A 12,500-nucleotide genomic window follows, 5' to 3' on the forward strand; every position below is an offset into this window, starting at 1 on the left:
CGCTCCTACACCGACTTTCTAGTATAGTTGGGGATTGGACTAAAGCAGTTAGTTAGTCTGAAAAATTACTCCAGAACAAAACTCTGCTGCTGTGCGATTAACCAACCTTTCTCCTTCCTAAGACTATCTTATGTGGTTTTGCCAACTAAATACAAATACCGTATATCTGTCTTAACGCAAGTGTGCACGGTCGTACCGATAATATGGTAGAACTGACATTGGTTTCTAACTAACAATTGTACCGCAAGCAACTACCATTGACGCAATGGCCTTTGAAAAGTATTATTACAAAATGTGTTAAAGCTATTTATCCACTTTCCTTGTGTAAATATAATAAATGTACATTTTAATATAACATTTTATCTGCAAGTGTTTCGTTCGACTATTGTACTTACTGAGTTCAGTGTACTTACCTACAGCTCACATCTCCTTCCTACAATAAGCCCAACTGCTCTGCCATCTACCGAAGTTTCCTTGAGTAGTACAACAAGAGTTGGGGACCTGCATGCCAAGTCTTACTATAAGTGGACTTTAGGAAACCTCCGCCCAACAGTCCCACTTTTGGAATTTTTTATCTTAAAACCCGCTTTACTAATTAAGATGGGTAAATCCCATGGCTTACATTCCAATTTGTACATGCAAGAAGCTACATTTGACCGACATCTACTGTGGTCTTCTCTCAAAGAGTTAACTCCAAGATTCTTTTTAGTTACTCGACAATGCTGCAGTTGACCACTTTTAACACGCAAACCTACAAAGCATGCTATTTGTTGAATGTTTCTTAAACACCCCGCCTGGAGTGTTGTACAAAGTGTGAAATCTAGATCATTTACTGTTGGCTGGCGAGCCCCTAGCAGCATAAAATTAATCCCCTTTATTTATTCCGTTAGAGGTCCACAACAAGAACTCTTTGGAAAAAAGGTTCCTCTAACAGCTGCCATGTTTTAGGGACAACCCTATTCAGACAGGATAGATTTCCTACTTCTGAGGTCAACACTCCACAAGGAGTCTTTTACACATGGGAGTAGTATAATCTCTCCAACATCAGAGGCAGCTTTGCATTGGTATTACCCAAATTGGTTGTTTCTAACTGACCGTATGGTACAATTGGCTGAATTCGGACAGTACCATTTGGTCGTTTAGTAACGGCAATTTGGGCAGTCACTACCAAACACGGGGAGAGGGAGGACATTGCCTTTGGGGTAGCAGGGGTGTCCCCCGCTTCCAGAGGACTGGAGGCGGGGGGGGGGGCCAGGAAAATAAAAAAAAATGAAAAAAATTAAAAAATCCTGCAGCGTCCATCTGACCCGCATAGGAGGGGTGTAACCGACGCTGCAGGGTCACAACTTGCACATACGGTGAAAAGGTAAGGAGGGGGCAGGTGAGAGGTGTGTGGGGGCTTTTAATTAGAAGGTTTTGGCCGTGGCAAAATTGGTTTTGCGGCCAAATTGACCAAAGTCAATTTGGCCGCAAACAATTGTGCCACGGCCAAAACGTATACATCTTTTGCATAATTACCATGGGACAAACAAACCCGAAAAACTATTTCTAAAAAAATAAGCAGTTTCATTTTCAATCGATACCAATCAACCAAGAAGATACTTAACCAATCATCAATAGGTTAAATGGAAAGACTAAAATGTTGACCATGTCCCTTGCAGCACACAAATCAAAGGATAAAGGGACATGAAAACATATATTCTGCATTACTTACTACATGAGTAGCTGCTAACTTCAGATATTGTTGGCGAATGGGAAGTCTTCAGCAGACCTTTGGACTTTAATCGCACTTCTGTTTTCTTCATTTTGGAAGTAATTTTGTGTTTAACCCCTTTGGAGGTGTTGAATGGCAAATGCAGTCCTTTTGCCCATTTCTTTTGCTCCTCTTTGTCCAGCAAGGTCTCTTGGGGAAGCACATACTTGCTGCAGTGTCCACTTCCTACAGACCCACATTTCTCTTTTCCTGTACACCGCTCGGTAAACTTAAAGGAGGACTTCAGTTTATCCAGTTTTGTGAGTGACAGGGCCTTGTCCAGCTTATTAGCCAACTGTTCTTGATCACTGGCCTGTCTTTTTTTCCTCTTTTTTGCAAGAACCTGACAAAGGGAAAAATTGGGAAAGAGGCATGAATAAACATGCAACATCTCATGGAATGATTTTACTTCCTGCCAAAACACTAAATGGTAGTAGAAGATATATTTTGTAGACTAATCCATTTTGGAAATGCCCCCAGAATCCATACTGGTTACCAATGATATCCCTGGGATGCAAAATTACACCAGAAAAACATTGAATGGTGAGGACACAAGCTCAACTAAACATCCAAGTACACATTTTTTTTTCAATTTGCTAGCCTCATTGATGGCATGGACAGCAGAAGACAATATCTGGAGTCACTTACCAATAGGTTTTCTAGCAATAAGCATAGAGAAGAACAAGTTACTTACCAACTGTAACTTTCTTTCGACTGGATGTCCCTCCCACGTATTCCTCATCTTGTGATAATTCGTTATCAGCAGCGAAGCTGGCTTTGGAAATGTAAATTTTTTTTTTCCCCCGGCAGAGGGCGCTGTGCTCGAGGTCGTGGCGTCAACTGTCCCTCGAAGGGCTCTGTACCATGTCGACGTCACTGATGTTATAAGTAGCTCGAGCCGCGCCCGTTGGCTTCAGTTCTGTTTTTCAGGAAATACTTGTGGAACATCCAGGCGTATGATGTGACTGATAGGCCCAGCGTGAGAGGAAATTGTAAGAAAAGAAACTGTACTATGGGGTAGGCTGGGAATGTCGATGAGGAATACGTGGGAGGAACATCCAGTCGAAAGAACGTTACAGTTGTTAAGTAACTTGTTCTTCGAATGGATTGTGTCCTCCCATGTATTCTTGTGATAGACTCCCATAGCAGTGATTAATTTGGAGGTGGGAGTGCTATTTTTGTTTTCATGGACAGAGTGAAGTACCGCTCTGGCAAATAGCCCCTCATTGGAGGAGATGGCATCTAAGCAGTAATGCTTGATAAAAGTATGCATTGATCCCAATGTTGCAGCCGAGCAAATATCTTTTGCAGGAACTCCTCTTCAAAGCCGCAGAAGTAGCCTTTCCCCTAGTGGAGTGAGCACATAGCCCATCCGGTGGGTCTTTTCCTGTTAATCTGTAGCATTCCAATATAGCTAGAATGATCCAGTGGGATATAGTTGGTTTTGTCACTGCTAACCCCAATTTACGACCTGTGTAACCCACAAAGAGATGATCGTCTTGACGTAATTTTGTCATTCTTTAAATGTAAAAGCGAGGGCCCCCTTGGGGTCCAGTCTATGTAATCTCTCCTCCTCTTTTCCCAAATAAGGAGGAGGATAGAATGTTGGTAAAACAATTTTCTGTGACAAATGGAAGTCGGGAAATACTTTCGGTAAGAAAGATGGTTTAACTTTCAGAACTACCTTGTCCTTGTAAAATGTGGTATATGCAGGTTTACACGAAAGCGCCTGTAGTTCACTAACCCTGCGGGCTGATGTTAATGCCACAAGAAGAACAGTCTTTAGTGTTAAAAACCTCAATGGACAGGAGTGCAGAGGCTCAAATGGTATACATGTTAGGAATTTAAGAACTAAATTTAAATCCCAAATTGGAACATGAAATGGTATTGGTGGATATACATTTGTAAGTCCTTCCAGGAACTGTATTATTAATGGTATGTTAAAGTAAGAAAACTCTTCTGAGGAGCGCTAAGAAATGGACAGCGCAGCAAGATATCCTTTGATTGTTCCGATCTGGAGCCCCAGATTGGCCAGATGTAATAGAAAAGAAAGCACCATTGGTTTGCTACATTGAAAAGGGTCCACATCCCCATCTTTGCACCAGTTACTGAACTTATTCCAACGACACCGGTACAAGGATTTTGTTGCTGGCCTCCTGGCCAAAAGCAAAATCTCCATTACGTCATCCGGAAGATCCCAATCCTTGTAGCTCAACCTCTCAGAAACCATGCATTAAGGTTCAGTGTGGTGACCTCTGGATGGAGAACCAGAACTTCCTCTTGCGAGAGAAGATCCTTTCTTTGTGGAAGACATACTGGAGGGCAGATAGACATGTTCAGAAGGTCCGGGTACCACGCCCTCCTGGCCCAGTCCGGGGCTATTAGGATCATGGTTTTCCTGAACTTTCTCAACCTCCTGATTACTTGAGGAATCACAAGGACTGGATGAAAAGTGTACAGCAGGGGAAAATCCAAATCCACTACGAACGCGTCTCCTAGAGCTCCTCTCGGGGGAAATTCCCCTCGAGAAATACTGATCGCACTTCCGGTTTACCGTAGTTGCGAACAGATCCACTTGAGGGGTTCCCCAAAGGGCGAAGATCTCCAGAAGGACTTCCTGAGCCAACTCCCACTCGTGGGAGACTGCTCTGCCTGCTCAGAGCGTCTGCCGCCGTGTTCTGCTCTCCGGCTAGGTGAAGTGCCGATAGAGCGATTCCTTCTTGTATTGCCCAGAACCAGAGCTGCATTGCCTCTCTGCACAGAGGTAGTGATCCTACGCCTCTTTTGTTGAGGTAGTACATGGCCACTGTTGTCCGTCATTATCGGGAGATTCTTTTTCTGTACGGAGGGCAGGAAGGCCTTCAGCGCTAGTCTGATTGCCCTCAGCTCCAATAGGTTGACGTGTAGTTTGGACTCCGATGGAGACCAACGTCCGCTGATTGTCAGATCGTTGGTGTGAGCTCCCCACCCCGTGAGTGAGGCGTCCGTCACTACTGTTATCTCCGGCCATGGTTGCCAAAAAGATTCTCCCTTGAGGATGTTGTCGTTGCAAGCCCACCATTATAGATCCTGAGCAACTGCGCTTGCAGAAGATCTGACATATTCCCCGAGAATTGGGACCACCGAGTTCCTAGGGCCCATTCGAGGGATCTCATTCTCAGTCTGCCCTCTAGAACCAGAACAATGCAGGATGCCATGAGGCCGAGCAACCTCAGGAAATCGGAGGCCGGCAGATGCTGGGCTTTCTGGAATTTTGTTACCATCTGCTTGATGTGGAGAGCCCTCACCTCGGGCGGCGAGGCTTTGCCCGAGGAAGTGTCAAAGACTGCTCCGATAAACCGGAGTTGTTGGGATGGTATTTTGTGGGACTTCTTGAAATTGAGGGAGAAGCCCAGGTTGTGGATGAAGTGGCAGGTGATCGACAGGTGTTCCTGAGCTTGTTCTGGAGAACGTGCTCTTATTAGCCAGTCGTCCAGGTACGGGTAGACGTGAATCCCCCCCCCCCCCCCCTCTCCTGAGACTCGCTGCCACTACCGCCATCAGCTTGGTGAAAACCCTCGGAGCGGAGGTCAGCCCGAATGGCAGAACTCGAAACTGATAGTGAGAACCGCCAACTGCAAACCTCAGGTATTTTCTGTGCTTGGGATGGATTGGCACATGAAAATAAGCATCCTGAATGTCCAACGATACCAACCAGTCTTGGAGTTGGAGAGCCTGAAGGATCTGAGAAAGGGTTACCATCTTGAACTTGTCCTTTCTGAAGAATTTGTTCAAATTTCTCAAGTCCAAGATGGGTCTCAATGCAATCCTCCGTCTCTTTTTGGGGATGAGAAAATAGGGGGGGGGGGGGGGAGGGGGAGTACCAGCCCTTGTTCCTCTCCGCTACAAGTACATGTTCTATTGCACCTTTCTCTAGCAGGGTTATAATTTCCTGCCAAAGGAGCGGGTCTGGAATTTTGGTAGAGCTGGCTCCTGGTGGATGATCGTGAGGTCTTTTTAGGAAAGGAAGGCAGTAACCTTGGGCTACTGTTTCCAGTGCCCAAGCATCTGAAGTAATGCCTCGTCATTCCTTCAGATGCGGAGAGATTCTGCCTCCCACTGGTGTTTTGTATGATAAGACCTCAGAGAGATTTGGAGGCGGCTGCAGGAGCGCTGAGGGCATAGATGCCGTTCCTGAAGATGGCTTTGTAGTCTTTCCCCGTCCACCACGAGTGACATTCCTTTTGCCCCTTTGAAAAGCCTGTCCTCTTACTCTACCAACAGAGGAGTAGTACCGAAAAGGACGACCCCTCCAGAAAAACGAGCCCGAAAAGGGTTTCTGAGGCTGTCACATGGAGGAACTAAGGGATTTAGCTGCTGCTTTCGAGGTCTGTAGTTTTTCTAGGCTCTCGTCAGCCTTACTACCAAACAGCCTCCTGGTCTGCACATCTGGTGCAAACCCCGACTTTCTCAACCACACAAATCTGCGTAGCACTGTGCTTGATGCCATGGACCTGCTAATACTATCAGCAGTATCCAGTCCGTATTGGAGACATTCCCCATTGCCTCCTTCCCGTCATTGACTATATTCAGGAAGCCTTCCCTTTCCTCGCCTTCCGGAATATGTGCAGCCACCGCCGAAATGCATTCCCACAGGGTATGTGTGAACCTGGCTAGGGTACAAGTGACATTGGTCGATTTCAAGGCCATGCTACCCGAAGTGAAAACTTTACGAGCCCACGCATCAACCTTTTTATCCTCCCTGTCCCGAGGTATGGTTGGGTATGCTGACTGCCTGGAAGTAGTAGCAGCCTGAATAACTAGACATTCTGGCGTAGGGTGTCTATTCAGGTATTCTGGATCAGAAGTAGAAGTTCTGTACTTCTTTGGAAGATTGTGGTCTACTGCAGCAATGCCATCAGGCTTTCCCCAGTTCCTTTCAACTGTCCTTTGGAGCGCCCTATGGAAAGGGAGAACTGGGTCTTTCGGGGTCCCCGGGCTATAATGTCCGTCATATCGTCTTGCTCAAAAGTAGGGGAGGCTCTTCCCCAACCCATATATTCAATCACCCTACTCATCAAGTTCCTATACCCAGAGTCTGTGTGTTCTGCAGGATCAGGTGCAGCAAACTCCAATTCAGGTGATGTGTCCACACCACTAGCAGAATGCAGAGCTTCACATAGGTCTCATTTTTGTTTCAGGGTTTATAATTTCCTCTGGAACTTGTGTAGTGCCATATTTTACTCCATAAGGAGTTACATCTTCCTCCTCCGAGCCAGATTCTTCGAAAATTGAAGACATGGACCTAAAAAAATCCGATTTGGGTAAAGGTGTAAACCTTCTCTCTTCCTCCTGATTTTTTGACGAAGGAATTGGCGTTTTCTTCGAAGGAACCTTCGACACACTCGAGGAGGCCTTCGATAAAGGTGTCGAGGATAATATAGGCTTCGTTGTCGAAGCTGTCGGCACTCGACTTCGACAATTTCTGCCTTTTATGAGGGATAGGAGAAACACTCGATCCTCGAGGATCTCTCGACGATTCGTCGACTCGAGTTTTATGGGTACTACTGGGTTTTACCGCCGTAGTTCCCGACTTCCCTGTGTCGTCCTGTGGAGCGACCGGGGTCTGGCTTTTCTGAGGTTTTTCGAGGGGGGTCAAGGCCGCGTTCTCAAAGACCGGCATCATTTTTCTTCTAAAGCTCTCCATTTTGAAGGGGAATCCGATCTTGTTGGGCATCGAACTAATTCCGTTGATGTATCCGATGAGGACGATGGAGATCTAGGTCTCCTTTTTAGTTTTTAGAAGACGACGAAGAAGATTGTCTCGACCTGCTACGAGATCGTGATCTCTTCAAAATGTTTTTTACGACGTTCCGATTCTTTTGAATCAGATGATTTCTTATGTTTTTTTGACAAGGCTTTCGAAAAGCCCTTTGACGCCTCCCGCCCCACTGCTAACTTACTTTTCCTCTCACGGGGGGGTCTTCTCCGTCACGGACTGACAGGAGCCACAGTCGCCGGTTCGATGGTCTGAGCCCAGACACCAAAGACAGATACGGTGAGGATCGGTGATAGACATCTTTGACCCGCAGTCGATACACTTCTTAAACCCAGTTTTGGGAGTCGAATCGGTTGATGAAGACATTTTCTTGACAGAAAATCTCGAAGCGCGCCGTTCACGAGAGCGAAGCAATCGGAAAAACTGAACTGAAGCCAACGGGCGCGCCTCCAGCTACTTACACCATCAGTGTCGTCGACAAGGTACGGAGCCCGTCGAGGGACAGTCGACGCCACAACCTCGAACACAGCGCCCTCTGCCGAAAAAAAAAAATTCCGAAGCAGCAAAGCTGGCGATAACAAATTATCACAAGATGAGGAATATGTGGGAGGAATTTGTGTAGCACCAAAAACTAAAAAAAAGTAATTGACATCAAATCCAGGTGTAAGGGGTGGCCTTAAATCATTAGGTTTTCAGTGAAAATCATAAACCAGTCAAAAATAGCAATCTGAACATGGGTACTTTGATATGTGCTAAAAGGAAACAAACTTCTACTGAACGGGCTATCAAACATGCCTCATCTTAGGCCTTCTTCACTCAAATCCAAATTAAAACCTTAACATACCCTGCAGGTTTCCTCACTCCACCACCACAAAAGATTTACAAACTGCCCCTTGCTCTTTTACACTGCTAGTTATGACCTTCTACAAACCTACCTTAACTGCACCAACAAAAACGGGCTGCGATGGGCTGGAAAGAGGATTCCCTCCGCGGCGGCAGGGATACTCTGGGCCCAGAGGCCGTTTCCATTGGTGTAGTCTCAGCTGGCTCCGCCAGGGTCGCAGAGACCACTTCGGTAGAGGCCTTAGCTGGGTGGATCAAGGCCCTCACCACCTTAGGTGCGTCCTGGGCCTTCGCCTTGGGGGGAGGGTCAACGCCTCGCTCCCTCTTCGAGATCGACCGGGTCTGCTCCAGCGGCCTACCCAGGTTCTCGGACTTCCTCTTCACTGATCCAGAGCGTTGGCTTGTGGTCGAAAGGGGAGGCCAATTGCTCCACTGTATCGAGCTTCGCCCCCAAAAACAGTGCTACTGCGACAGAACCAGGTGGGATTTGGGGTAGTGGATGGAGAACCCCAGCTCTGTGAGCAACCCGACGGTCCTCGCCGTATGATCGACGGCGAGTTCCTTTGACCTTGCCCGAATTAGCCAGTCGTCCAGGTAGGGGTAGACGTGGATCCCCTGCAGGCGCAGCTGCGCCACCACTGGTGCCAGGCACTTGGTGAAAACCCTGGGTGCCGACTTTAATCCGAACGGTAGGACTCTGAATTGGTAGTGGCGTCCTTGGACCACGAACCTGAGGAACTTCCTGTGCCTTTTTACAATGGGGATGTGGAAGTAAGCATCCTTCGAGTCCAGTGACGATCGGAAGTCGCCTTCCTCCAGCTGTCCCAGTACGCGCTGGAGGGTGACCATCCTGAATTTCAGCGCCTTGATGTATTTGGCGTGCCGGGGAAGTAGCGCCCTGCTTGGCAACCGAAGAGCCCGACCTTTCGGCGCTCCCGGAGCCCGCTGACTCGCGGTGCTTGGCCTTCTGTTAGGCCCCCGTCGCCGGGGCGCCCTCAAAGGACTTAGAAACCCGCTCAGACTTCTTCTTTGCCTTCTCACTTGCTGTGCCCTTCTCCAGCCAGGTGGCGAGGCGGGAACGACGATCTTGTTCGGTCCGTTCAGAAAGGTTCTTGCAGAACGCACAGTCCTTCTCCACGTGCGTCTTGTCCCCATGGAGGCAGTACAGACATCGCAAATGCTCGTCCTCCTTGAAAAAGTTATATAATCCGCATCCAGGGCAGTTCCTGAACAGCTTGGATCCGGGCGTCGAGCTCCCTTTGTCCTGGGCCATGTCCTTGAGGTAGGCCGCAGATCTTCCGGAATCCTCCGAGAAGTGTAAACTCGACGAAAACTTCACCCTTGAGGGGCGCAGAAGAATTCCGAAACGGGTCCCCGTTATCGGAAGTAGAAACGGTGGAGCTTGAGGCTCCATTAAACCGAAAAAATGAGAAATTCTCCTGAAAAAAACGTGAAAACGCAGTAAAAAAAAAAAACTCGAGAGCTAAACACGAGGACTCCCAACACTTAAGCCTGCGGTAAAAATCTGAGGATGGCTGCCAGAGGCGGGGCTTAGGGAGAGGGCAGTATGACCCAGAGATCAGTGATTGGTTACTACTAAAAAAGACAGATCAGAAACGAAACGGATACTGATTTTTTCTTTACCGAGGATTCCCAGCCTGACAACATGGAATATTCATGAGCATGTGAATCCATGCCAGACCCCATGCTGGAGAAGTGTTCTACCTACTTTTGTGGCATTTTCCACTGCAGGCTGTATTCACAGCTGTGGCTACGCACAGGAGGGTCACCTTTATTCCAACATGGTAGCTCCTTTCTTTTTCCGCCATTTCTTGTGTGGTTGTTCTTTCTTGGTCCCGCTACCATCCTGGGAGGAGGTCCCAATTGGAGTTTGCTCTTCGGCCAGATCCCTTTGTGTAGCCCACCGATGTTCCATTGCGTCTACGGGGACAGGAAGCATGGGATCATCCCGAAACTCTATTTTGTCTTCTGGTGTGCCTGAAAGGAACCAGTTCCCACTAGGGGGGTAGGGGGCTGGCTGTCCTGATTGGACAGCCTACGCCCCTTTCTGTAAAATACAGGGAGAGTTGTCAGAGGATGAGTGAAACCCCGATAACAGATGAGGTTCCTGAGGGAGAAGCCAAGTCCACCACTGAAACAGAAGATCCGAAGACTAATCAAGCCCCTTCCACTAACTGAAGAGACCACTACTATCCCAACCCGGTTTTAAAAGAGGAGCTAAGACGACTCCTTCCCTTTGGCTGGTGGGACCAACTAGCCATAAGCCTACCTTCAGAACAAGCCATTCCCCGACGTGCTGTGACCTTTCTGGGCTGCAAACAACCAATACCAGGGGACCTCCAACCCAACTGCAGTGCAGCGACTTCCCATGAACGAATGCTCACATAACTTTGGTGAGCGCCAGTTGGACCTCCAGACTAGGGCTGTACCGAACTTCGGCTTCGAGTCCCTATTCTGCCGAACTTCGGCTGAAATACAGCTATCTGGCTTCGGCAGAATAGTTTCTGTTTAGGGACCCAAAGCCGAAGTCCACTTTCTATGATTAGCTGCCCTCTCCCTGTTTGGGAGATGACAGCCAATCATAGAAAGTTTGACAGTGTTCAGGCTGCAGAAGCCAAAGAAGCTGTTTGCCTATTGGGTTTTGCAGTCTGACCACAGAGGAACCAGCCTAACGTGTTGAAATAGGAAGCGAGGGAAGGGAACAGTTCTTCCCTTCCCTCGCTTCCTATGCCAACAGACGGGCTCCAGCAGATGCCAGCACCCGGACCCAGAGAAATCACCAGGTAAGTGACCCCCCCCGCCATACCCCCTCATCACGGTGAGGCCGCGGGGGTGCCCTGCACCCCCGCGTCTCACCGCAGTAATTGCAGGTATGCTGGTCGGGCCACCGGGCCAAAGCCGGTGGCCCGACATTTGTTTTGCATTGGGGAGCCGCTCCTACAGGAGCGCCCCCCCCCCCAGACTCATGAGGGCGCCGGGGCACTGAAGCCACCCCGGCGGCCTCGCTGTGAGATGTGCCCCCCCCCCCCCTCTCCCGTTGAGCACGGTGAGGCCGTGGGGCCAGAGGGGACCCCCGCGGCCTCACCGCAATAATGTTGTGTTTGTCGGGCCACCGGGCCAAAGCCGGTGGCCCGACATTGTATTGAATTGGGGGGGGCTGCGGCCCCCCTGAGTTATGAGGCCGCCGGGGCACTTTGCCGACCCCGTCAGCCTCCATTTCTAATGTGCCCCCCATGCTCCCTCACCACGGTGAGGCCGCGGGGGTGCCCTGCACCCCCACGGTCTCACCGCAGTAATTGCAGGTATGCTGGTCGGGCCACTGGTGCAAAGCCGGTGGCCCGACATTTATTTTGCATTGGGGGGCCGTTCCTACAGGAGAGGCCCCCCCCAGACTCATGAGGCCGCCGGGGCACTGAAGCCACCCCGGCGGCCTCACTTTGAAATGTTCCCCCTCATCACGGTGAGGCAGCAGGGGTGCCATGTGCCCCCCCGACCCGCAATGTTCTCCAATGTTCCCCCCAGCCCCACAGTTGTCCAGCAATCTACTCCCATTTACCCCCACCCCTCAATCGTCACAGGATGATCTCCCATGTTCCCGCCCACCCCCACTGTTGACCTGCAATGTTCTGCCATTTACCCCCACCCCCACTGTTGACCCGCAATGCTCTGCCATTTACCCCCACCCCTCAATTGTCCCATGATGATCTCCCATGTTCCCGCCCACCCCCACTGTTGTCCTGCAATGTTCTGCCATTTACCCCCACCCCCACTGTTGTCCCGCAATGTTCTCCCATGTTCCCCCACCCCCACATTTGTCCCGCAATGCACTCCCATTTACCCCCACCCCTCAATTGTCCCATGATGATCTCCCATATTCCCGCCCACACCCACTGTTGTCCTGCAATGTTCTGCCATTTACCCCCACCCCCAATGTTGTCCCGCAATGTTCTCCCATGTTCCCCCACCCCCACATTTGTCCCGCAATGCACTCCCATTTACCCCCACCCCTCAATTGTCCCATGGTGATCTCCCATGTTCCCCCACCCCCTCTATTGTGCCATGATGTCCCTGCTGGAGCAGCCCCCAGGGTTGCTTTTAGCCTTGCCCTCCATAGAGTTCTGTGTC

At 49.4% G+C, this 12,500-nt stretch overlaps 1 protein-coding gene across 7 annotated transcripts in view; it reads right to left on the reverse strand.

The window, feature by feature from the left end:
• The window catches only part of TNRC18 (trinucleotide repeat containing 18), a 470,959-nt gene that overhangs the window by 259,062 nt on the left and 199,397 nt on the right, over positions 1 to 12,500 (reverse strand). For all 7 annotated transcript variants that reach the window (XM_069645534.1, XM_069645537.1, XM_069645536.1 and 4 more), the window contains one exon: positions 1,715 to 2,096. In XM_069645534.1, coding sequence (XP_069501635.1) covers positions 1,715 to 2,096 — 382 coding nt within the window. The remainder of the gene's footprint in view (positions 1 to 1,714; positions 2,097 to 12,500) is intronic.

The sequence above is a fragment of the Ambystoma mexicanum genome, chromosome 2p (genome assembly GCF_040938575.1).
Source record: "Ambystoma mexicanum isolate Mex_15411 chromosome 2p, UKY_AmexF1_1, whole genome shotgun sequence".
NCBI classification, from domain to species: domain Eukaryota; kingdom Metazoa; phylum Chordata; class Amphibia; order Caudata; family Ambystomatidae; genus Ambystoma; species Ambystoma mexicanum.